The 27,850-nt window shown below is 38.8% G+C and overlaps 1 protein-coding gene across 2 annotated transcripts in view; it reads right to left on the bottom strand.

Annotated features, from left to right (window-relative positions):
* Positions 1–27,841, bottom strand: part of CRYBG3 (crystallin beta-gamma domain containing 3) — a 127,340-nt gene extending 99,499 nt beyond the window's left edge. The window contains exons 1-2 of one of the 2 annotated variants that reach the window (XM_031009300.3): positions 27,453–27,841; positions 5,760–5,826 (exon numbers count right to left, since the gene is read on the bottom strand). In XM_031009300.3, coding sequence (XP_030865160.3) covers positions 5,760–5,826; positions 27,453–27,601 — 216 coding nt within the window. In that variant the 5' untranslated portion in view covers positions 27,602–27,841. The remainder of the gene's footprint in view (positions 1–5,759; positions 5,827–27,452) is intronic. The other variant, XM_055383470.2, reaches the window with a different exon arrangement.
* Between the last annotated feature and the right edge of the window lie 9 nt (positions 27,842–27,850).

Below are 27,850 nucleotides of genomic sequence, written 5' to 3'. Positions count from 1 at the left end.
TACAAAGACTGTGTTCTTTCCATCATTACACATGTAATTTCAAAACTGTTCCAAGGAGGTGCCAGGAATGGCAGGGGCAGAGAACAGTGGCTGACTGTGAAGCTCCAGGCAAATCATTCCCACCATCAACAGGGAAAACTGTGCTGTAATCTATTTATATACAGGGTTGCAGGTACAATTATTGTTGGGGTGGGAGCACTGTTATGTTTGAAAAAGAGACGTATAAAAATCTGTACGTTAAACTGACATGATACTGCTGCAACTATTTGCATTGCTGAGAAAAAAAGACAGTATGCACCAGGAGCAATGGTGTATGCCTGTCTGTAGTCCCAGCTACTCAGGAGACTGAGGTGAGCGAATTGCCTGAGCCCAGGAGTTTGCGGCCAGACAGACATAGCAAGACCTGTCTGTTAGAAAACAAACAGGCTGGGTGCAGTGGCTCATGCCTGCAATCCCAGCACTTTGGGAGGCTGAGGCAGGCGGATCACGAGGACAGAAGATCGAGACCATCCTGGCTAACACGGTGAAACCTTGTCTCTACTAAAAATACAAAAAATTAGCCGAGAGTGGTGGCACGTGCCTGTAGTCCCAGCTACTCGGGAGGGTGAGGCAGGAGAATCGCTTGAACCCAGGAGGTAAAGGTTTCAGTGAGCCGAGATCGCACCACTGCACTCACTCCAGCCTGGGTGACAGAGCGAGACTCCGTCTCAAAAAAACAACAACAAACAAACAAAGACAGCAAGCATACACTAAAGCCATACATATTTTAAAAATTGGTTCAGTAATTAATTTCCCTCTAACCAAGACAACATTTAACACATTTAAATTTGACTACCATTTTACTCTCACTGAGAAAGAGTTGAAAACCTAATAAGGAAAGAGGAGCTACATAAAATCAAAATATGAACAGATGCAAATATTTAAAATATTCATCTTACTACATAATTCTGTATTCTGAATACGGGCATTAATGTAAAGAACAATTAGTGATCATCCTTCCTCAGTGAAATAGTCTTGAGCTACAATTCTTCCATTTCTACATGTCAATTATTAAACAGTGGCAACAAAAAATGTGGTTCTTTGTAATAAGTGATTTACTTATTAGAAATAACGGTTATGTGTCATAAATATCTGATATTGATATGCAGTAAGTTGATACTTATTAATTTCATTTTATTTACAAGAATATCACAGGCATACACCAAATACTTCCTCTTAAAAGATGCTAAATCCTTCAACAAAGTTGTATGATTAGTCATGAGCAGCATTTCTAAAATGGGACCAGTGGTAGATTTTATATAAGGCAGATGCCAAGCTATGGAGAATATGCATAATAATCATTGATGTATTGAGGCCTGGGTTGGAGAATCTATAACCTGCGGTCCAGATATAATAATCTTATTTAGCTCATGGTTCATTTCTGGAAAAAGACTTACTGCCATTGTTATTTTTATGTTTTAATAGGATTTCTTTTTGATAAATGAAGTTTATGAATATAGCTTAAAAATTCAGTACACGAATAGGAAGAATCATGGTACATAACTGCCTCTGAATTCTCTTGCCTCTGTTCATTATCAGTGGGAGTTGTGTCAAGTGACTTAATTTGAGATTCACTTTTTTCAACTACCTACAAAGGGATACAAATTCTGTTTAACACTGTGGATAGAATATACACATTGATTTTTTCCTTTTGAACAAAATACTCTAAAATGACAGCAAAAGGGTATTTTTGTTGTTGTTGTTTTTAGTTATAAGTACAAAGACAGGAAGAGAACAGATATAACTGGTGACACAGTTTGGATGTTTGTCCCCTCACACTGAAATATAATCCCTGATGTTGGAGGTGGGGCCTGGTGGGAGGTGTCTGGATCATGTGGGCAGAACCCTCATGGATGGCTTTGTGGTGTCCTTGCAATAGTGAGTGAGTTCTCGTGAGATCTGGTTGTTTAGAAGTGTGTGGCAGCTTTCCCCTCTCTCTTGCTCCTGCTCCTGCTATGTGACATGTCTGCTCCTTCTTTGCCTTCCGCTACGATTTCCACCAAAGCCGAGCAGATGTTGGTGCCATGCTTTATGTAAAGCCTGCAGAACTGTAAGCCAATGAAACCTCTTTTCTTTATAAATTACCCAGTCTCAGGTATTTTTTATAGCAATGCAAAAACAGCTGAATATAGCAGGCAAGAGATTTCAGAAGGCAAAAGCAGACAGAGGCAGAGAAAGCTTCTACCTAAGTGACTGCAAAAAGGGACTCTGAACCTAACAATCATCCCATAGGCAATCTGAAATGACTTAGGATTTGAAGACACTAGGAACCACTTAAGGCAGTGTCAGACATGGGATTAAAACTAAGAGTTTGCTTGAAAATCTTCAAATAGAGAAGTTGAGCCCAAGGGCTCTTCCTTCACCCAAACAGTAAGACAATCCTCCCTACTTTCCACCACTAACACTCCCAAGAAAAAATAAAAACAAAAAAACTGAAAAAACATCTCCGAAGATATTAAGGCTTTTGGAGAAACTGAATTTGAGATCAAAGGAACATCCACAGGGAAGTGTCTGGAACACTGATAATCAAGTCAGGAGCTCTAGATGGATGTCACGTAAAGACACAGGAGCCAAAAGATGAACCAAAGGATTGGAAAATATTACTTCAGAGGACTGACACTGAGGAGAACTGAAGATTTTGAGAAACATCTTCATGAAAAAGTATTTAGCCAAAAGAAATCAGTGATGGAAACTGAAGGAAGTAGCCAGAGGTAGGGATGGGACCAAGAAAGGACAATATCACAGAAGCAAAGATAAACCAAAGAACATTTCTAAAAAGGAGAGAAAGACTTGAAAAAAAAGTGTTTCAACTGGTTAAATAGAATGAGAACTAGGGAAAGGTTACTGAATGTGGTCAGCAAAAGGTCACTGGTGAACATGAATGTAACTGGTTTCATGGAATAGCTTTCATTCAATCAGCGACTACATACTGAGCATCCATGACACGTGCGCCAGACACAGTACCAGGCTTCCCATGTCAGAGGGAACTAAAAGAGAAACAGGAGTCCGAGCAGAAAGCATTAAGAACTGAACAATGCTTAAGACAGACTTTCACAAGGAATTTTGAGGTAAAAGGCAGGAGTAACGTAGAACAGACCAAAAGGAAAGGAAACCAGATTCACAAAAATAAAACAAAAACATTGTTTTTAATTTTATATATTTAAAGAGAAACACAGAGACCTGATGCAAATCAGAAGCCAGTGAAGATGGAGGGATAGCAGTAGTCAAGGCAAGGGCCAAGGAAAGGCAGTAAAGTAAGGACACCAATACCACTGCACATGTTGTAGTCAAGATGGGGGCTTGAGGGAATTTAGCCTTTCAAGGGAGAAAGGGATAAATATTCATCTGACATAGGTAGAAGAGAGCAGGGCATAACACAAAGTAGATGTGAATGAAGCAAGAGTTTAAGGCTACAAGACAATGATCAAATGTGGACTAAATTTCCGGAAGCATCTCCAGCTAGATATAAAAACCTTATTAACATAAAATACATTTTCCAGTAGAAAAATAGATGTAAATGTTAGAAGTAGCCGCCGATGTTAGTAAAATAGCAAAATTTGTGTAGCATGTAAGTGGTATTTTAAGAATCAAAAATTTAATGATGTCCAAAGTTAATATAAAATATAATCTCTAATTGTTTAAAAATACAGTTAATTTTTGTAGTTCAAACTTGTCTTCCAACCAACAATCTTTGACATCATCATTGGGTATCTCAAGGTCAAACACAAAAAGAAGACTATATAAGGTTATGTTTACATAAATCTGTTATGGTTCTGATCAACTGGGAAATGCTGCACATTTTTTATCTTATCACAGAAAGCATTATAAAATTTATGTTACATTACCAAAATACATATTTGTTATGATGCCTGGTAGCAACAGTCCCTGAACAACTGGGTCTGTGGGGCTAGGTTGAAGAAATCCTACCAGTAGGTTCCAGAAGGTTTTTTAAAAAGTTACATGAGCCAAAATGCACAGGATACCCCAGAAAAAGTGCCACGGTATCCTTTCTTTTACGGGATAACTGCAGTTTCTGTATATAAGTAAACTCATAGGCTTCAAATCACAAGAGAAACAGTTTCATGACTGCATGATATTTACTTAGGGGCTTAGACGCCAAAATGAAATTATCCTCGGCACTCAAAATTAGATGTTAAGAATGGATGGAAAAGATTGTTAGCATAGAGGCCCAGCTATTCTATTTGCCAAATATATTTACTGAATCCACAAAGATGTAACTTTCAGAGCCTCTGCAGGTGGAAAACAGCACTACTGGAAATAAGAGGCTGAATTTATCCAAGTTTGGAGACTGAAGATTTATTTAGGTGAAAATATAGCTAAAATAAACCAGCAGGTATAGGCTAAATGGGGAAAGAAGCAGAGACTAAGAGAAGAAAAGGGAGCAAGGAAAGCAGGAAGGTTTGGTAAAGGGTGAGTACAGAGGCAACAAGGGATTAAGAGATGGAATGACAAAAGCTGATAACCAAAGAAACTTGGAAGTTTGAGATCTCAGAAGTAACAGCCTTCCTATGAAACAACACAAGGGCAAGTTTCATTTATAGCATTAGAAGTAAAAGTCTTGAGTAGGGCAACTCAAGGCATGTAAAAACTGAAAAATCAGCAGCAGCTATAGAGCCCATACAATGGTAAACCAGCAGGCTGGGTAACAACTGATTGCAGAAGAGAAGTTAAGTGAGATACATGAAAAAACCACCAGAAGGAGGATTTAGTAGCCAGATTCACAAAGGAGTGAAGAAAGGAAAGCAAGGTGATCTTCATTTTTTCCTTTCAATAAGTATTTTTTTTATTATAATGGAGAAGGCAGAAATAAAGAATTAAAACAACTTTGTCTTTATAATGTGTAATGTACTTGGGCATTATATAGTTTTTAAAAATATTAAAAAGTGCCCATATCAGTAATGAAGAATTGAAATAACTTTTCAGTCTTTCTACTGACCAAGCTAATTTATTCTGAAATCCCCAGAAGGTTCAAATTTTCTCCTTGACTGTCACAAATCATGTGAAAAGAAAGCAACTGGGACCAAAAGCCATGATTGTGGGATAGCTACCAAAACGTGATCACATACCTAGAAACTGGAAACATCAAATTTCTAGAAAACCGCTTATGAATAAAAAGAGAGATCAAAAGGTTTAGTGATTTTCAAGGATTTTCAACTACTCATGGAGAATCCCCTATGTAGGTGTGTAGCTTATCTACTTTTTGTGCTTGTCCTCTTAGAGAAGCCAAGAATGACATGCAAGCTAACCAAACACACCTAACACAGAGCAATGATATGTAGAAACAGATTATTAACTTCTACCCTCCAAAAGCACTATTGCTTTGCAACATTTCAGAAAACTCATAAATCCCAGAACTTCCTAGGAAAAAGAGACCATGGAGGTCATGTGATCTGACTTACAGATTAGCAAACAAAGACACGAAGAAGTTAAATGCCTCAGCTGAACATCACACAGTTGGGTTAGTGGCAAAGCCAAGAACACCACTCTGTATACTCCCTTCTCAGAGCCTTTCCCCACCTGTCCAGACTCCCGTCCCACCTCCTGATGCAAGTGGCTGACAAAGCTGGGCTGGATTTCCACAAAAAGTAATTATACAGTGTTCTTTTTGAAATGTAAAATAAGATGACAGAATCTAAAAGAATTAACAGCAATTTAAGATATTTGCTTTGATATAAAATAATATTAATTTAAAACTATACCTTTACTGCTTCTGATGAAAGTACATTTTCCTTTTTCTGACTTGTGCTCATGGGCTCATTTTCAACACTGAAAAATAAAAACCACAGTTTCTTTTGAAATTAAAAGAAAATTACGAAACTATAAGTTTTCTGTATTTAAACTCAAACTGAAAGGTCCTTTATCTGCAATGCTCACAGATTGATACACCATGTTATACCAAGGATATATTGATTTGAATCTCTAAATTCAAAAAATGCATTCAAAAATGTTCATCTAGTCTTCAGATATTTGTGTGAACTCATTGTGCCTCATATTTTCTTACACAGATAATCAACATCACAGTAATGATATATCTGAACAGAAGAGCACCTGTGTATTACTTTCATAACACTGGCAAGTGCTAGCACTCTAAGATATTATTTATGTGAAGGTTCCCCATAGCCAGATCTTTTTTTAATGCCCATGCTGGGTGTTATTTGGAACAGAATGCATTTCTATTCAGCAAATCACTATAAACATATAGGTCCATCTAGTGAATTCTGGGAATACTCAAAAATAGATGTAGGTTTATCTAGCCCCAAACGTGTTCCAGATGGCACCTTAAAATCTGATTTCCCAAATAGTTACTTCTAACTGTCTTTAGTCTGGAATACCTCCTCAGATGCCTTTTGGGATGTCATTATAAACTACTTTCCCAAGACACATTTAAGATTTTTTTTTTCTTTTTTAGAGATGGTCTTGTTCTGTTGCCCAGGCTGGAGTGCAGTGGTGCAATCATAGCTCACTGCAGCCTCTTGGGCTCAAGCAATCCTCCTGGCTCACCCTCCTGAGTATCTAGGACTACAGGTGCATGCTACCATGCCCAGTTGTTTCATTTTTTGTAGAGATGGGGGTCTCAACTATGTTGCCCAGGCTGGTCTTGAACTCCTGGCCTTAAGTGATCCTCTAACCTTGGCCTTTCAAAGTGCTGGGATTACAGGCATGAGTCACTACGTCCAGCTTCCAGATCTAAATATTTATATCTCTGTTCAAACATTATCCTGTTTTCATACTTTCATAATACTAGACAAATTAAGTAGCTTCACTCTAAAGATGATTGACTCTCTACCATATGCCAAGGATTCTGCTTAGCCTTAAGGATATAAAAATGAGCACGTCAGGTTCTTTGCAAAACTCAGTCTAGTTAGAGAGACTAATACATAAACCTTAACAATACAGTTTCATAAGAGTTATAACTGCTAAATGAACAAAATGCTATGAAGCATAAAAGAAATAAGGAACAACCAATTCTGCCTACTCAGTAAAGTACCCTCAGAGGAGGTGCAAAAGCAGGTGGTAATAGAGAATCGGGCATTTTCTGAAAACCAAGTTTTATTTGTTTGCTTTTAATATAAGTCTGGAGCACAGAGCTTGCGAAGGACAGAGGTAATCCTCCAAGGGATGAGACTGAGACCAAAAATTAGTGAATACCAGACTATGAAGACCAGGGCTGACCCGTTACGAAATTTGACCTTTGTCCTACATGCAGTGGGAAGTCTTCAAGGAGGGGACAAGCATAAGCAGGAGGATGACTGAGAGTGGGCCAGATGTCGAATAGTGGTCACTGGTGGTGGAAGGCCCGGAGAGGAGGAAGTATCAATAGCTTAGATCAAATAAAGGCCGTCCCAAAGCGGATCGGATGGAAAGAGAGGACATGATTTATGCCATTTAGATTTTCTATCCATAAAAGTCTACGTTATTACACACAGTATCCAAGAAACAAATGGTCATGGTCAAAAAATGGAAACAAAAAATAAATCATGAACACCTGGAAAATACAATGGATTAAAATGTCATTAAGTCCAAGACTCCATGCAGAAACACATGGACCAGATACCGCTAAACAGATCCTTAAAGCTTCTAAATGTCAATAGAAAAAGAATATATATATATATATATATATATATATATATATATGAGCTGTGTGTTAAACACAAAAAATTCTGTGGGACAATTCAGGAACAAAATCAGGAATAAAACAATAGAAAATATTGTACAATACAGAATTGTAACCCGTACAAATGTATAAAATAAGAATTTCTCATAATTGCTTCTTTAAAAGTGAATAAATTCTTATCTCTTTTTTTCTATTTTACTAGTCTTTATCTTTTGCCAAAAGGCTGTTTACAATTCAGTTTTTTTTAAAGTAAACGTGAATTGATTTTGGTCTATTTAAGCTCAAATTAACAAAAACAAACTGGCAAATACATGTAAAAAGATCATGTTATAAAGATTTGGGGTATAATTAAGAATAATGCTGACCTTGACAAGTGAATTCTCTAACTACAATCTATTTTGAATGATCTACCTAAAAACTACTTAAACATACAACATCTAATTTTAGTCTCCTAGTTCATGCTTCAAGATTGCTGAAATTCTGCTTTATTTGGTGTGTTTACAGGGTTTTCTATAAACATACTGCCTAAGACTGTAAATGAAAACGGTAAGTTTCTTTTCTAATATAAAAGCTCTCCAGAAAATACAGCTAAGTTCATGAGATTATGGCAGAACTCAGTCTTTTCAAATAGCTGTAATTACTTCCAAATACAAACTACAAACACACACACAAATTCCAGAAAAACACAGCAGTAAATCAGCACATTAAGTACTGAGCAAACAATGGAAGAATTTAAGTTAAAATCACCAAAAGAAATATTACTTGATATTTCTTAAAATTCTCACTTACATCCTTTAAGTTGCATGATTCTTATTGCTAAACCAAAATTTTAAAATGTGTTGAGTTTTAATGCAAACAACATATTTTAAAATTTTGGTTGACTGATAAAAATCATTCCTTTTATTAAAATTTCAACACTTTTCTACATGAAACATTCTTAGCATGGATAACATTATTCATGCCCTAGCTCCTGATACAACTGTTACCCAGAACCACTTGACATTACTAGAATACACGAAAGTTTACACTCCTACAAATCACTTTATTCTGCTGCTTGCAACATCCTTCCCCACCCTAATCAACTCTAAATCCTTTACAGCTTAGTTCTGGTTTTACTTGTATTTTTTGTGCTCTCACTGCATGCAGCAATACCTCCCACATATTTGCCACTCTTTATCATTAACAGCTAGTTGTCCATCTTCCCAACGAGAATATAAACTTATTAATTCAGAAGATCCCAGAGCCTGGCACCCCGCCTGGCACCACGAACGCACTCAAATAGTATTTGTTAGACAAATTTTAAAAAACAATCTATAACCAGGCCAGGTGCGGTGTGGCCTGTAATCCCAATACTTTGGGAGGCCAAGGCAGGCAGATGGCTTAAGATTAAGAGTTCGAGACCAGACTGGGCAACATGGCAATCTTGTCTTGACAAAAAAAAAAAAAAAAAAAAAAAAACAGCTGGGCATGGTGGTGCGTGTTTGTAGTCCCACCTATTCAGGACACCACTGTACTCCACCTGGGTGATAGAGTGAGACCCTGTCTCAAAAAAAAAAAAATCTATAACCATATTTCCATTTGCGCCTGCTTACCTTCATCAGAAAACACTGTTACATTGGGAACAATATAATTATAACATCAGTCTTTTTTTCTTAAGGAGGTAGCATATAAGTCTCTTGAAAGAATATGCCAGCCATTCCTATCCTACAACATACTTCTCTAAACCATTAAGTAGGGAGTGGAGCTGGTGGGAAAAAATTACTCAACAAGAACAAGGTCATTTTCAGTTGATTTAAAAATAAAACATTTAAAAATGAGAACACAGTAGCTACATATACTCAAAAACAGTGAATACTCAGATGTTTGCTTAGTACAAATATAAAATAAAAAAAATAAAATAAAATAAAATAAAAAGGACTCAAAAGGCTTGGGGTGATATTTTCAGTCTCTTAAAAAATAAATACCAAGGAAAGAGAACCATGTTCACCTCAAGCTTCATGAGAGACCACAATCTGTTCCTATTGTTTGCTCATAATTTAACCCCCTTTGGGACCCAGGGTATTTCAATTAGGAATATTTTTAGAAAGCACACATTTTATTCATGGCAGGGGGTGAAGAGCAGAATTCAAAATCACATGTATGCACAAATAAAACCACCTTACATTTCTAAATAGCCTCATCTTAGCTAACAGAACTTTAAGAATCAATCTTTCAAAATAGCTCAAATATGAAGGTCAATGTAACATAAAAGCTCCTCATTTTTCAAGCAACTTTATTTGGACCATGGCTGAAAACGAATCCAACATACAGCCATTTAGCCTTTGTGTGACTCTGTGCCAGACAAAATATTTTTCATAGGCAATGAAAAATAAGGATCAGTTTAACCTTCTAAATTTCAAATAATTTACATAAAGGAGAGCTCCTAACCTGTCACTTAAGAGATATTGTTTTCTTGAAATTAAATTATAACAAGATTCCCTAACCAATAGCAGATAAGCAGTGGAAAACTGGGCCCAAGAACTCACTCACCCACTCAACAAACTAGCAGTGCACACGTTTCAGGCACCGTTCTTGGTGCTGGGGGTTGCACAATGTACAAAGCAGACAAGGTCCTTGCCCTCATTCTTTCAGAACTCATGTCTATATGCATCAGAATCACCTGAGGCATCTATGTTTCACAAACAGATTTCTGGGCCTGACTGTCAAGGAATCCAATTGGAACGGGGCCCAGGAATCTATATTTTGAGCTACAAATCACCCTTTACCCCAGATTGTTCTAATGCAGGTGGCCCTCTGACCCCATTCTTGATAAACAATGGTCTGAGAGCCTCTCTATCTTTAGCTGACATCAACAACTGATAGCTGTAGAGGGAAGAAAAAAATCTGACCAGGAGAATCTCCACTTATTATTTAAAGATGTTAAGTGTGGCTAAAGATTAGGTAACAATTATTTAGAAAACACTACCCATTTTCCAACACTGCCGTTCAGCAAAGCTTCTCGATCCAGAAAAGAGGTGTTGCCCTAATGAGCACATACAGCACTGAAAGTACAGGGTGGGACCTGGAAGGAAAAAATCCCCTTTTTTCAGTCCATACCACAGACTGGAGCACAAGGGAAGCTTCTGGGCCTCTTTCAGAGTCAATTTCTCATGAGGTAAGAAAGCACCTTCTTGGATGGCCACAGGACAGACTCACAGAAACAAAGGGTACACTCAGTGGAGAGGGGTGAGGCACAGTAAGGGAGAGTAAAGCTCTCCTCCCCTCCTGTAATGCACCTGTTGGGCACCTCCTCCTCCTATGCCTTTCTTTCATACATAACTGTGACTGCATCAGGAAAATCTGGAAATGGTAAAGACTTGATACAGCTTCCATAAGCGTCTTCTAGAGGCTTGCCTACTTCTCTATGGATGCCAGAGTCTATGAATTCTTGCCATTTCGAGAGAGGAAGCGATCTTTGCTGCTAATGCCATCACTGGCAGCAATTCAGAGTACCCCCAAATATGAGGTCACTTAACATAAAGTATTCCCTAATTTGGGAATGCCCTTACATCTAAACAGCACACCCCAACCCTCTGTCCACAGGGACATTTCTCCACTTCCAGAGCCGATTTACCTTCTCTCCTTTGTTTCCAACCCCGCTCAAAACTGATGCCGCCTGAAATTATCCTCCCACTTGAGATTTTCACTTCTACTACATGAGCTGTGGTCTACAGTAGAAGAATCAGCAATACTGTTGAGAACAGGGAAAAAGAATCAGGGCAAATCTCCCCATTATTTTACCTTCCCCAACTACTGTAAAACTTGCTGGTTCCAGAAGCCTGGTCCACTCACCAGCACCACCCCTTCTACCTCAGCTTCATTAGGCCTTTCCTTCCTGGCATGTTCCTCCTCACCACAGAGCCCACCTGACCCAACTCCTGTGATGAAGTCCTAAAAGTAGCCAGAATCTATCCTTCCCTTAAAATGTGATCAAATAATACCCCACTCTTCCAGGTGAGACTTTCCCTTGGACTAAATGAAAAATAATGCAGAACAAGATGAGATCTTTACCTATCCACTCCCTCTCCCACTGTCGTAAGTAGTAAAATGCTTTGCAACAACTCAGAATGAACTTTTGTCTGTTTCAGAGACAGCACCTTGAGGACAAAATGCACTTCAGTCAAAATGAACGTTTTTGGATCTGATTTTACAACTATGTAAATTAAAAAGGTTCAGACAAGCTGATAGGAGATCTTTGTCAGATCTAAAATCCCACATTGCTGTGTTCTACAACAGAAGAATGAGTGGGAAAAAAAACAGGTAGACCAACCTTGAGGCTTTTCTGGTAAAAGATGAGAAAGACTATGGCCAAGAAACCAACTTAGATCAAAACTAGTATGAGGGCATTATAACAAAGAGGCAGCTACCGTCCCTTATTTCAAAATTACTGAGGCTCGCTCTGGGCCTGCCCTCTATTCCCTCAGATTCCACCTCTCAGCCCTCCTTTAGGTCCTTAAATACAGCAAGGACTTCATCCTCACACCCTCCCAAAGGGTCTGCTCAAGCCATGGGACCTACATTACCCTTGGGATATTTTTCTTAGAAACACAGCCTCACGTGACAAGTTCTATAATTTTCTTTGCTCAAAGCTATACTGCAGATACATTATGGATTAAATTGACTTTTGTGCACTGGCCTGGAGTCCCATCCAGCAGGTCCAATGCTATGGGGAAAAAGATAGAGTTCCACACCAATGATTTCCAAACCACCATCTGGAAAACTGTCCATTCACAAATGGTGTCTGCCAGCAGTAGAGTGGTACTTGTATTTTTTTTAATGGCTATTAACGGAATATAAAACAGGTGGTTATGGCGCTATTTCTGGGCTTCAAATTAAAAGGTAACTAAAAGCTGCAATTTTAAGGCACTCAAACAGTATGTATTTTAGCCCAAACATCTGGCAGTTGAATGATTTCAAAACTCTAGAGAAAAATCAGGAGGAGAGAGGAAAGGTAGGCATGATTATGAGGCTCTGTTGCTTCACAGTCTGAGACTTCTGACACTCCTTTTCTCTATAATGTCAGTCCTCTCCTATAATTTATGTATCTACCTTGAGGCTGACTTATTTCCTGTTCCCCAACTCACGCCCCCAAAATAAGACCCATAATTACAGTTAAATCACAGGCTGCAGAGTGAGAATCTCAGTACGTCTGAGGTGTGCCTGAGCTGTCTACGGTACATGTGTTGTGAATGACTGTTCCATTCTCCCCAAGTTCTCCGTCCACCTCATAACCTTCAGATTCTGAATGTCTGACTCACCCCCCAAGATTCAATACCCTGAATCCCTCGCTGTGATGTGAACTCACAACAGTATTTTAGCTGCTTTCTAAAATGGAGCATTCATTCACATATCATTCAACAAATTGTCCTGAGGACAGCACACTGGAGACCCAAGACTGTGCCCTCGCAGAGCTCCCCAGAATCTGACCTTGGCTGACCTCCCCCCCAACTGAAATCCTTCCTCCTCTGTAAATTTTTCCAGACACAGATAAACAGATAATATATGTGTGAATATAAAAACACATTTACACACACATATAAACACATGCCCAGTGATACTTTCCAAAAGTAAACTCATCATTTCAACTCCTTACTATGAACTAACACCATGTTACTAACACCCACTCCTCCTCTAATTCTGTGTCTCTGTCCACACTGGCATCTGTGCCACATGATTGTGCCCCAGGACCTTCTAAGTGAATGTTCCTTCTGCCCAGAAAGTTCTTTCCTCAGACTTGCTCATGCCCAACTCCCGGATATCATCTGGGTCTTTGCTCAAATGCTACCCAATAGAGACACCTTTCATATCCACTCTACCTAGACTCACCACTTCCATTATGGTGAGTCCCTCCTCATTTTATTTTTACTTCAAAGCATATTATATATTAATCTATATATTTTCTGCCCTCCCCATTAGAATACAACCCTATGTAAGTAGAGACACACTTAGACATGCAAACAAGATTCTGAAAAGTGATGACACGACTAAGTTCTAATAATTATATTTTAAATTATTTTTACAACATATAAATATACGCATTATTGTCAGAAATGTTAGAGCACTATTGTTAAGTGAAAAAAAATTCAAGTTCCAAACTCTTGAAGAAGAACTTTTACTTTTATAAAAATATTTAGACATGAAGATGTATTTAGACACACCCATAGGGAATCATTTGAAAGAATGATATATGTTTCTGAGTGGGTAGGGTTATGAGTGTGCTTTTGCTTTTTCATCCTCTTATAATTTTATACCTGTTTTGTAAAAGCAAATATTACTATCAAAAAGAGAAAAAATACAAAGTAGCATAGTTGATGAAAAAGAAAGCAAAAACAAGTGAGTGCAAAAAATGCAAGCAATTAAATAACAAAATACGAATACTGCAAATATTGCCTAATGTTAATTCCTTTGCATCATAATATATGCAACATTGCCAAAAATTTTTTATTTGCCTACTTAGAACAATGAAACACCATTATTACAGCTCACATTTTCAGCTTTTACTGATAAAAAGCACAATGCCAACCTTCCATCCTGTGAATGCTCCTTTGTGCTTTGACAAGACAATAAAAGGCAAGAGAGTTTACATCTCACCTAATTTGTCCCCAGTTATTAAAACATCAAATTCAAAACATTTCATTCTTTGTCATAAGAAGCATAGTAGTTACAAGAAATTTATGATCTGCCACTGAGGTAGACACCACTTTTGTATACATTTTAATATGAAAGGTAAAAATTTCTAATATATCTTCTAAAAATTACATAAAACAAATATTGGTGAGACCACCCAAATACCATTTTCATGTCACTTCTGACATTGCCATTTGTATTGTTTGTCATAAAGAACACAGAAAATATTTTTCCTTAACTGTTTTCTATAACTGTACTAGGGTCCATCTTGGAATTCTGCCTATTACAATGGGTTATATTTTTGTGCCAACAGCTTACGTGAAATCAGCACTTATAAAGCATATCTGATTTTATAAGTATGCAAGTGCTATGGTTTGGATGTCTGTCCCCTCCAAAGTTCATGTTGAAATTCAACCCCCAGTGTTGGAGGTGGGGCCCAATAGGAGGTGTTTGGGTCATGGGGGTGAATCCCTTAGGAATAGATTAATGCCCTCCCTGGAGTGGTGGTGAGTGATTTTTCACTCTGTTAGTTCCAGGAAAACTGGCTGTTAAAAAGAACCTGGCACATCCTGACCCCTTGTTTCCTTTCTTCCCAAGTGATTCCTGTACCTTCCACCATGACTGGAAGCAGCTTGACACCCTCATCAGATGCAGATGCCCAATCTTAACATTCTAGCCATCAGAATCCTGAGGCAAATAAATCCCTTTTCTTTATAAACTACCCACCCTCAGGTATTCCTTCATAGCACAGAACACAGACTATGACAGCGAAAAACCTCTGTTTTATAATCTTTTAGCAATTTTTTTTATTATTATACTTTTAAGTTCTGGGATACATGTCCAGAACATGCAGGTTTGTTACATAGGTGTACATGTGCCATGGTAGTTTGCTGCACCCATCAACCTGTCATCTACATTAGGTATTTCTCCTAATGCTATCCCTCCCCTAGACACCCCCCGACAACCCGACAACCTAGTGTGTGATGTTCCCCTCCCTGTGTCCATGTGTTCTCACTGTTCAACTCCCACTTACGAGTAAGAACACGTGGTGTTTGGTTTTCTGTTCTTGTGATAGTTTGCTGAGAATGATGGTTTCTAGCTTCATTCATGTCCCTGCAAAGAACATGAACTCATCTTTTTTATGGCTGTATAGTATTCCACAGTGTATATGTGCCACATTTTCTTTATCCAGTCTATCATTGATGGGCATTTGGGTTGGTTCCAAGTCTTTGCTATTGTGTACAGTGCTGCAATAAACATACGTGTGCATGTGTCTTTATAGTAGAATGATTTATAATCCTTTGGGTATATACCCAGTAATGGGATTGCTGGGTCAAATGGTATTTCCAGTTCTAGGTCCTTGAGGAATTGCCACACTGTCTTCCACGATGGTTAACCTAATTTACACTCCCACCAACATTGTAAAAGCATTCCTATTTCTCCACATCCTCTCCAGTATCTCTTGTTTCCTGATGTTTTAATGATCGCCATTCTAACATGTGAGATGGTATCTCATTGTGGTTTTGATTTGCATTTCTCTAATGACAGTGATGATGAGCTTTTTTTCGTATGCTTGTTGGCCGCATAAATGTCTTCTTTTGAGAAGTGTCTCTTCATATCCTTCGTGCACTTTTTGAAGGGGTTTTTTTTTCTTGTAAATTTGTTTGAGTTCTTTGTAGATTCTGGATATTAGCCCATTGTCAGATGGATAGATTGCAAAAATTTCTCCCATCCTGTAGGTTGCCTGTTCACTCTGATGATAGTTTCTTTTGCTGTGCAGAAGCTCTTTAGTTTAATTAGATCCCATTTGTCAATTTTGGCTTTTGTTGCCGTTGCTTTTGGTGTTTTAGTCAGGAAGTCTTTGTCCATGTCTATGTCCTGAATGGTATTGCTTAGGTTTTCTTCTAGGGTTTTTATGGTTTTAGGTCTTACATTTAAGTCTTTAATCCATCTTTAGTTAATTTTTGTACACAGTGTAAGGAAGGGGTCCAGTTTCAGTTTTCTGCATATGGCTAGCCAGTTTTCCCAAAACCATTTATTAAATAGGGAATCCTTTCCCCATTGCTTGTTTTTGTCAGGTTTGTGAATGATCAGATGGTTGTAGATGTGTGGCATTATTTATGAGGCCTCTGTTCTGTTCCATTGGTCTATGTATCTGCTTTGGTGCCAGTACCATGCTGTTTTGGTTACTGTAGCCTTCTAATATGGTTTGAAGTCAGGTAGCATGATACCTCCAGCTTTGTTCTTTTTCCTTAGGATTGTCTTGGCTATATGGGCTCTTTTTTTTTGGTTCCATATGAAATTTAAAGTAGTTTTTTTCTAATTCTGTGAAGAAAGTCAATGGTAGCTTGATAGCAATAGCATTGAATCTATAAATTACTTTGGTCAGTATGGCCATTTTCACAATATCGATTCTTCCTATCAATGAGCAAGCAATTATTTCCTCATAGCCATCATTGAGAGGTTAGGTTATGGAGTTCAATTTATACTCAAAGAATTAAAAAGTTTGGCAACAATGATAATTGCAAAGATTTTCTAGCTATTTCTAGCAAAAGCATATAGGTGAACACATGTTTAACTCTGTCCCATGGAAATGATGGTAAAGCAATTAATAAGAGGAAATAAGCTACCAGGTTAAAAAAAAAAAGACGAAGAATAACAGCATTCAGGACAGATGAGATTTTTGAAGGAGAGAAAAACAGGAAGAAATATAATTTAGAATAAATAAAACTTTTATCGTTTCTTTGTGTTGGGAACATTTCAAATGTTATCTTCTAGCTATTTTAAAGTATACTATTGTTAACGGTAATCCCCCCCTACTCTAAGTGCTAAGCTGAAGTGATATACTAAAAACCCTGATTTGATCATTACACATTGCATGAATGTAACAAAATATCATACACTCACTTCATAAACAGTACAATAATTATGTATCAATAATTCTTTTACAAAAAAGAATAGATAAAAACTCAGAATCCCATACCCCAAAATATGGCACTTTGACATGCTGAACTGAGCAGCCTCAAGGTCTCTCTGAATCCCACCTTCGTCTTTTGTCTTTGATCCTCTGTCTCTCCCAAAGCACAGAATGAAGTTCTGTTCTCTGAAGTTCTCTTATCTGCTTAAAGTTTGGACCCATCAAAGAAAAAAACAATTACCTCTAGTCCCTTCCCTAGTTTTCATTAACTGAATCATATTACAAGAAGAAAGACTGAAGTCTGTCATAACATCTCAACAGACTTTTGTCATAAACCACTGTCTGTTCTGTGGGCCCAACAGACTTTGTCCCAGGCCTTTGTTATGTTCTTCAAGCCCAATGAGTTCCCATAAAAATCATTTACTATTCCCCTAAAATCATCCACTTCCCTCTCTCTTAAGAGGTGGGGTATATAAGCATCTGTACCCTACTGGGATATTTGGTAATCAATTTTTCCCCCTGCATGCTAATAAATTTCGATGTCATTTCTCCTATTAATCAGCCTCTTGTCAGTTGATTTCTTAGTGAACTCACATCCCCAAATTATAACATTTGGCAGGAGCCTAGCAATTTTTAAAAAGAGAAGCCTCCAGACTCTGGAATACCAAGAATAAAAGTATAGAAAGCACAGACCACACAGAGGGAGCTTGAGCCAAACTCTCCATTCTAAATTGTTAAGACATAAGCCTCTCAAGTGAAAGAGCCTGCCAACTGTCCAGCAAAATGAATTTAAAAGGCACTGTGCAAGATACATTACTGTGCATTTGTAGAGTCTACACTGAAGAGAGATTTCAAAATTCACAAAGAAAAAATGAATCACAAAAATAGGTCCAGAAATCGTACTAGCCTCAGATTTCTCAACAATCCAGAATTAAAGAGAAGACTAATAGAGAAATGTCTTCAGAAATCTGAGTGCAAGTAATTTTGAGTCTATAAATTTATACCCAAACTATCATTTACTAGAGTAGAAAAATATATTTTCAGAAGTGCAAAGACAAAAAAAAATTATCTAACATGTACCCTTTCTTGTTAGATATATGCCAACAAAAGGGGGAGTTAACCAAGAAAGAGGAATACGTGAAGTCCAAAAATAGGTGGTCTTACATAGGGCTGAGTAGTAGAGAGATCAATACAGCAAGCTTGGGAACTACTAGATGATACAAATTACAGGAAGACACAGAGATCAAGAGAAAGGTCTTGGAATTCATGGGGTAAACTGGTAGATGTGATTTAATGATGTAGAAAAAAGCACTGAAAGTGGTTTTATAAATGTATTTGTGCATCCTAGAAGTAGCAGCAATAAGCAAATGAAAAACAAGGTAATTTACTCCATGAAAAACAAAATATCACACAAAGAAAGTAACCACAGTACAGCACTTGGCTTAGCAGAAAACAACAGCTAAATATTCATAGAAATCTACAGGTTTATTTAATCTTCCAATTATAATGATTATTTTGGCTGGATGAGTAATGAGATGTGGAAGGGTATAAAATAGCTGAGTGCTCATCTACCATAACCAGAAGTCAATATATATTGTCCAAAGTTTATAAACCAAGAACAGAAAAACATTACTTAGACACATGTTCCAGGAGAAACAGCTTAAATGAGATTGAAAAAAAATTAAAGTTTCCTCTGAGAGCCTCAAAAATGGGCTCACATCTGTTAAATGCTCCTACAGTCCCCTACTTGTTACCTTGGTACTTATTTCAAGAGAGAAGAAAGATTTGGGCAATGTCTGCCTTCCCCACAAAACTGCATGCATGCTTTGAGGCAAAGACAATGCTGCACCTTGTTAACTGCTGGATTCCCAGGACCTAGACTGGTGCTTGACACAGCGACACTAAATTAATTCTTTTTAAACACAGGTGAAGCTTTCAAATCAAATAACCAAAATGTTAGGATCACATGGAAGAATTAACCAAAGCATTTTCATATGTGACTTTTCCAATAAAATATAAATCTTTCTAATTTACAAGGCACATCAATTTTGTACACACTTAATAGCCCATGGAGTTTTGGCTGGTACGCTAAAGCTGAGAGAGACCTTAGAGATGAAAACCAACTCCCTTGATTTATCACTAAAGACTCTGAGGTTAATAACCTGTCCTGGGTCATACTGGAGAGGTCAAGGTGGGTGACAGGTGAGCACATAAAAATGAGTTATGTTGATATATTTGTGGCTGCAAGTGTCAACTCCACCCAGTTTCACATTAGAGATTAATAATATAGAAAAGTCTCACTCCTACTTGTACAAAGTGTCAAAATATCAAATTACTCTGCATTACAAAAACTACTTCTATTTATTTATATCCTTAACTGAAACTTTTCTCATTTGAATAAGTTAATGTAGTGCATTCTCTCTGGAGGATTTTTGCCAACTCAGGATCCTACATTCTCTTGTTTTCTTTTTTTTTTCCTTCTTTTAGCCACAGGTATTCACCACATTTTAATCCAATCTTTTTCTTACTTTATGAAATAGGTAATTCACATAATTTTTAAGTGTACAAAGGCGTAAGACAGTCTTTCTCCTGCCTCTCATCCCTTCACTCAGTTCCCCATACCCCCAAAATAAGTTATGCAACACTAGTGACAGATTTATTTCATATCCCCTTCTTTTGTATATACAAATGGGGCATACTATACACAATTAGTTGTAGCTTAAGTTTTTTTTGTTTGTTTGTTTGTTTTTGTTTGTTTGTTTGTTTTTTTGAGATGGAGTTTCACTCTTATTGCCCCGGCTGGAGCACAATGGTACGATCTTGGCTCACTGCAACCTCTGCCTCCCAGGTTCAAGCGATTCTCCTGCCTCAGCCTCTGGAGTAGCTGGGATTACAGGCAAGCACCACCACACCCGGCTAATTTTTTTTGTATTTTAGTAGAGATGGGATTTCACTATGTTGGTCAGGCTGGTCTCAAATGCCTGACATCAGGTGATCCACCCGCCTCGGCCTCCCAAAGTGCTGGGATTACAGGCATGAGCCACCAAGCCCGGCTTTTTTTTTTTTTAACTTAATGTATCTTGGAGATATTTCCTTAACAGTACATAAAAAGCTTTCCTATTCTTTTTGGTAGATACATCATATTTCACTATATGGATGTACTATGATTTATCAGTTAGTCCACAATTGAATGGCATTCTACTCTATTTTTCATCTTTTGCTATTAAAACAATGCTGCAATGACTAATTTCTATAGGCAACTTTTGGCCTATTTGCAAACTGTACATGTTCAGTGGAATTCCCTGAAATCAGAAATGTTGAGTATGTGAATCTGCAATATTGATAGGTCCTACCAAATTTCTCTCCAAAGTGGTGTATCAATTTACACTCCCACTAGTAGTGTATAAGAGTTCCAGCTTCCCCACATCAAACTGGAGTTTTGCTTATCAAATAGGTAGAATATGGTATCTTGCTATAGTTTCCATCTGAAACTCTCTTTTGAAGGAGACTGACCCTTTCTTTGTATTTAAATATAAATCTATAAACTGCATTAATGTATGCATTTATTTTCCTCTCCCAACTCTCAGGAGTATAATTCTTGATTGTCCATAGCTCTGACCCAGTCCATCTGGGCAGATGTCCAGCTGCATGCCATTGTCTTTTATTTCCATTCCAAACCATTTTCTAAGGGCAGCCTTCTTTTACGAGTCTTCCCAAGTTAAGCGGAGGAAGCCGTCACATAATGCTGTAGGCTTTGAATTCAGGAAGGAAAACTTGACTCTTGACTCTACTACCAATATTGTGAGACTTCTGATTACCTACTGAACCTCTTGAAGCCTTAAATTATATATTGTAAAAGGGAGTAAAGATACGTTTGCTCTGAGGATTAAGCGAATTGATATTTTTAAAGTTCCAAGCTCAGGGCTTAATAAAGGGTATTAAGGGTACCCTTAATAAAGGGTAGGGCCTTAATAAAGGTTAGTTTGTTTTTGTCATCATTAATTGATTAGGAAAAAAGAAAACAAACGCATACTTAGTTAAGTTCTTGTTTCAGTGCTTTAGCATACTTCCAATTAAAAACTCCTGGGAGTAAGTAAAACATTCAGGGACAGTCCTGCTGGATGGAGTTGTACTATTACTTGGCCACGTACAACTGCCAAATAAACACTAAGAATGACTTATTACTAGTTGAAAAACTTCGATTTGTTCTCTAACAGCATCAACCTTCCTGGTGTTTCTAAGTGCCTACTTGAAGGTTGGGGAGGGTACCACCCCTAGCTGAATGTTACTAATAAGTCCTTTAATGCTCCAATCAACAGTCACTCCTCACCTGAACTAAGGGGACACAAAGATGAAGACAAAGCCCCTGACCTTGGGTCTAGCAATCCTGTCTCAACTTCTTTCCATCAAAAAAAAAGCACTGCCACTTTTTTGGAATGTTGATTCCCAAAGGGATGCACTTTTCTGCCTCTATCCAGGACTTGCAAAGCCTGAAGGGTCAAGGAGAAAAGCAAGAGGAACCAAGGGGCAGCATTTCCATTCACCTTGATGGTGCAGTTACTATCATGTTTCCCCCACTATGCTGGCTTGGCAAAGGAAGCTAACCAAACCATGCTCGGAGAAAAGTTAATAATGTGAGAACATATTTTGAAAGCCCAGTTAAAGTTCTCATACAACGTATGACATTCGTGAAACATTAAGTATGCTCTGAACGAAACAAGTCACACACTCCAAAGACATGTTTGGTTTATAATGAGTTCATATTAAGAACAGAGATGTACACTTTTATCTCCTCCATTAATGTGTGAATTCTATGAAGGCATATTTGGTCATTCATTTATGGTTATATCCACATTGCTTTGCACCATATGGGACACAAAGCAGCCACTCTAACTTATGGATTGAACAGACTCAAAGTAGGTATTACCTCCTTAACTTTTACTTCATGCTGATTCCTTCTTTTCAGCATATAGCCTAGATTATTTTCCTTAATTTTACAACCACCTACAGTTTGTTGCTATCATTTTATTTAATAATTGGTAACTAACGTTTCTTATATCTGGACTTTGGTATATTTCATCAGAACTTCGGATAGAAAATATTTTGTCTTGAGGGAATATTTTCTCTTATTTTACTAAACTTGCTATTACCCTTTTTACATATTTTCCGCTGTGATGAGTAAAAAAACTTAAAAATGTTATAACTGTCAATAAAGTTAGAAGTTCTGATTATATAAACTTACTGCAGGTCAATTTGTGGTACCCTTGCAACTTTAACACTTTCAGAGCATACAATTGAGTCCATTTCCAAGGAATGTTCACAGCAAAAAATAGAATTCCCAAATTAGCCATCTGGTAGACACCTTATTGAACCCAAGAGATGGAAATCACTTGGAAAAGGTGGAATTTTGATACCCTACAACAGGCTATATTTTGACTCTGCTGCCAAGAGTAAGCTTTTGCTTTGAATTAACCTAGAGGAGCAGAGGGGGACAAGATTCTCACAAAATACACACCCCTAAAGACTTCTGGAATTCTCTCATCATCTTCACTACTGAAGGCATGAACTGCTGATGTGACACAGGTATCTCCTATCCAACTAACTAGTTACCAATTATTTTTAGTGCTTCAAATCAATAAAAATGCAATCATCATGACAATTTAGAAAACAAAGCTTCCTTTCCTCACATAACTGATGCTGTTGTCAACACTGGTAGTTTAACCTGAAGGCCAATAGCTCTCCCATGCTGGTCATCAGAAGTACTATTGACATTTCTGACAGTACAGAGTACCTCCTACACCACAGCTCATTAGCAGCCTGGCCCCACCCATTCAACATTCCCAGCCAGTGACAAGCAAAAACAACCTCCCTTGTGTTTCTAAGTGCCTACTTGAAGGTTGGGGAGGGTACCACCCCTAGCTGAATGTTACTAACAAGTGTTTTAATGCTCCAATCAACAAACAGAGTCACTCCTCACCTGAACTAAGGGGACACAAAGATGAAGACACAGCCCCTGACCTTGGGCCTAGCAATCCTGTCTCACCTTCTTTCCATCAATGACACTATCTTTGGTCAAAGTAACAGCCAAAAGGAATATATCTGAAATGGGCCACAGTGTCACCCATTCTAGAACAAAGTAAGGAACAATCCAATTGCCTCATATATTCAAATATGTTTTGAAGGAGCAGAGTTCAGAAGGGTGGTGGACAGGATGGTGTCAAAAAAGGAACCAGAGCTTTAGAGTCCATTAGAGAGACCTAAGTTCAAATGTCACTTCTCACCTCCTCTCACGATTTAGGGTAATCACTCTCCACTGGGAATGGTATCACTCTCCCTCCCACCAACGTGGGTGGAGGAATTTTCAGTTATCCCAATGACCAGAGGATGCTACTGGCAATTAGTGTGTGTAATCATGGATACCAAACATCTTGCAAAGGACAAAAGAGTCCAGTTCAAAGAATTGTTCCATTCAAAACGCCCATAGCATCCATCACTGAGCACTCTCCCAAACTCAGTTTCTTCAATTGTCAGATCGTAATAAGTGGACCAACCTTTCACGCTGAGTGTGAGATTTACATGATACGTTGCAAGTAAAAGTACCCAGCCCAGAAGTAAGTGCACAGTCAGCCCTTGATAAATACTGTTCTCACCTTACCATCTCTCTTCACAGTTACAAACATTGCACAGAACTCATTTTAAACAGGTCCATCATGCATGACACAGCCAAGAAACAAAGTTGAGCAATCATTTCTTGAAGCAGATAAAGTAAGGCAGGAATTCCTCCAAGTTTCATATTTCAGCAATATCTGTATAACAGGCTTTTGCAAAAATTCTCTGAGCCTTAAATCTAGAGCCAAACATTTTGTCTAGAGACCTTTATAACCCAGTTCCAACCTAAATTTCTTACTGCTCCTTTCACTCTGTCCCATTAATGTATATAGCCCCTAACAGATCATAAACCCCTTGCAGGCCTTTGCTCAGTCTGGAATACCTTTTCCTGGAATACCTGTTCCCTATTCTCTCTCTTCCTAAGTTCTCTTTGTATAGAAACATCACCAATTCCTTGAAGACCCAGTTAAAATCATCCCTACCAGGAAGCACTTCCTGGTCTCCCCTATCACTTCTAATGAGTCCATTCCTTGTATGCTTATAAACTGGGCTTAACACTGCACCAGTGATTCTCAAACTGGGATCCACAGAACTCTGGGAGTTTTTGAGTTTCCTATGAAAACTTCAATTGCAGTTTTCCTTCTTATATCATCTAAAATAAATTAATATAAGCATTTCCTGGAAATGGTCAACCACCTAATATAAGTACAATCAAGCAATTTGAGTGCCTACGCCTAAGTTGGGATATACAATAGTGTTGATGCTAATAGGCCTTCTTTAATTGTAACAAAGAAAGAATACATAATGAAGTGTTCTCACCAACTGAAGCCCGTATAAATCACAGCACACCATAAAAACAAAGATTTTCCTATGGTTCAAAACAGTAAAATATTGGAAGACCTGTATCAAGGCATGGCAGCTCCCCAAAGACCTGGTGTTTGTCCCAGTACGCATTTTGTGGGCAGGCAAAAAAACAGTTTCAGGATGTTGTAAATTCGACTTTTACGGGTCTCATGATTATGTTTTAGTTTATTTTTTAATTTTGTACTTAAGAAACTGTTAAGGAATTCTGTTCTTAAGGAACTTATGTCTTGTTTTATATTTGTACATTACATTTAAAAATTCATGCAAATCAACACTGGGATGCAAAAAGGAGACTTCAAAACACAGGTTTTAGAGAATGCATTTCATTTCAAGTACATCGAAAAGCCAGGATGCAGACAATAATCTTTATTATATGTTCAGAGTTGTAGGCACATCTGATACATGTTCTCTGACTGAAAAGTAGTTACGTAACTTTCAGTAAGTTTCCTTAACCCTTCTTTTTACAGTAAGATGGGGATATTGATAATATAGGTTTGGTTAAAGGTCATATTTAATAATATTATTTAAAGTACTTTGTAAACTGTAAAGTGCCCAGACATATGATAGGGATTCATGTTAATGTTTTCAAGCAGTCTTCCCAGCTTCTTATAGCTCCTAGAGAAAGAACCCTTTTTCTCACTCTTTATGTTCTTACCACCCAACCCCGTTCGTCTGTTGCACTGACTCCTCTTCATCTAAAATCACCACTACAGAAGGTATACCCAGCTCTCATAATGACAAAAGTTTTTATGCCCACAAAGAGAAATAGCCAAAATACTCTTTCATTTTGAAATAAGATCACAGTGACAAATTGCAATTCTGTTTCCAATCTTGTTAACATCAGGGTGTTGTGTTACTGGGACATTCAGTACTATAAAGCGGTTCCATTTGTTTTATTAAACTTTCAATAAAGGCTTTGTGTTTGTTTATGCCCTTGAAATGAAAGATTTAAGCTCATTTAAAACAGTAAAACACCCACATAAAGGGTCATCTGCTATCCCCCTAACATCTGGCAAGTTCCAAAAAAGATGAGAACAAAATTAGCGTTGATAGAAGCACAATTAAAATCTTCATCGTTGAAAAGCCACAATTTGTGCCAATCTGGAGATGATGAGAATAGAGAAGTGGTAGGTGAACAAGGAACTAGTTGCTGGAGGGGTCAGCTCCAGTCAGTAAAGAAATTAGAATTGAGAAGTGCCTTAAAAAGCCAAAATAGGGCAGAGAGGCAAGTAGGATTTCAGGCAGTTACTGACATGAGCCTGAATTTGACCTGCTTACTCCTTTCTAACACTGACTCTCAAGTTCCCAACTTTGCTGCGCCTACTTGGGATTTCCTTGCACACTGCGTTCATATTATTCAAGACTGTTAGTGTTGTTACGGCGGTGGCAGGCACCACAGGCTGTCTGCCCACACCAACAGAACTAGCTGACACCCTGGATGAGATCTGTCAGACTTCAAAACTATTTTTAACTACTGTGTAACTTTGAATTTTAAACTCTCAACAGTCAGAGCAATAATAGCTGAAACGTCCCAGGAGAATAACCACTCAATTATCGTAGGAGCTTTCTTGGAAACATGTGGCATGTTATTAACAGACGGTCATAATGAAAATGTTTCACAAGCGGGGAAACCGAGGAACACACAAACAACTAAAATCACATCACAAAATCTGAATACTAATGGAACTGGCTCACTCTCAGTTCTGTTTCCTATCCATTTTTTTTTAAGCCCACCAGGAAATCTTGAGTCCGAAGTAAACACGGTTTTCTGGAGTGTGTCCTTCCAATGACAATGGTCATTCTAGTGCAATCTCGGGAGAAGACAGTGTAAGCCTCTCATAAGTTTAAGAAAGCGAGCTGCATTTTACTTAACCCCTCTTTCTTCGGGGGGATGAAAAGACTCAGAAACAGGCATTTAAATGAGGCATGTCTAAAATTTTTTGATTTTTGAACATGGGAAAGTGAAGGAAAGATAAAAATATTACAGAGAAAGGGTACATTTTGATTACTGAAACCAAGACAGCTGGAAACCTGATTTCCAGAATCTGTTTGGGAACTTGAGGCAGATGTTTCTAGGAGAGATGAGAAATAAAGAAGGGTGGCGTCATTTACATGTCCAGTCCATTTTGGTGAAAATCTTGGGAACGCATTATCACAATTCCTTTTAAAAATCATTTTGAGAAAATTTAAATAAGATGGCAAAAATACCAGCTGAGGGGGTGACGCCCCAAAGCTTTACCTTTTCCACTTTTGCCCCGATCTCCTCCCACACAAGTGGTGCTGGGATCGCGTCCCCAATTCCCCTGGCCGACGGCTCCGCTCGGCTCACAAGTGTTTCCCATTACTGCAGGCGGGACGCCGGGGAAATCGCTTTTGCCACAGAACTTGGAGAGTAGAGCGTGTGTGGAACGGGAACCCAATCACGTCCGGGCAGGGGAAAGTGGGAAAGGAAGAGCGGGGAGCCAGGCGGGGATCGGGGGATATGCGTCCGGCTGCCAGGCAAGAACTTCACCCCGATTTAACCTGCAGAGGAGAGGCTAGTAGTGCGGCACGGGAACGCGGCAAGGAGGAGGAAACTTTAGCAATGGAGGAAGGAGAACAGAAAGTGGCGAGCGAACTGCAGCCTGGCCCAAGAGCGGCCCGCTGCCGGCGGTCAGGCCGGGAGCCTTCATCCCGCGAATATGTGCAGGGCCCCCCCGCGACCCCCTCCGCGACTCCCACCTGGCAGCGGACCGGCCTGGAGCTGGAGGCGGGCTCGTCCCCGGCCTCTCCTCCTCTTCCTCTTCCTTGTCCCGGGAAGGACTTCGGGGAGCGAAGAACCGGGAGAAGCTGTGCCAGGGGGCGCTGCCCCTTCTCCGGCCGCTGGACATTTCCCAAGGGGGCCGCTGGCCCGGGGCTATCTGAAGGGAACGGCCTAGGTGTTGCCTGGTGCCCGGAGCCCGACCGGGCGCCGCGGGATGCGGCGAGGGCAGACCGACTCGACGCGAGCTGCCAGCGCGGCTCAGTCTCTCTCGGGCAGGAGAAGTGCGGACGCGACGCGCTCCTCGCGCGGCAGCTCCTCACGCCGCTGCAGCTGCTCCTCCTCCCGCCCTCGCCCGGCGCGGCCCGCCCCACCCCGA

The sequence above is a fragment of the Gorilla gorilla genome, chromosome 2 (assembly GCF_029281585.2).
Source record: "Gorilla gorilla gorilla isolate KB3781 chromosome 2, NHGRI_mGorGor1-v2.1_pri, whole genome shotgun sequence".
Lineage (NCBI taxonomy): Eukaryota > Metazoa > Chordata > Mammalia > Primates > Hominidae > Gorilla > Gorilla gorilla.
This window is presented reverse-complemented; position numbering and strand designations above follow the sequence as displayed.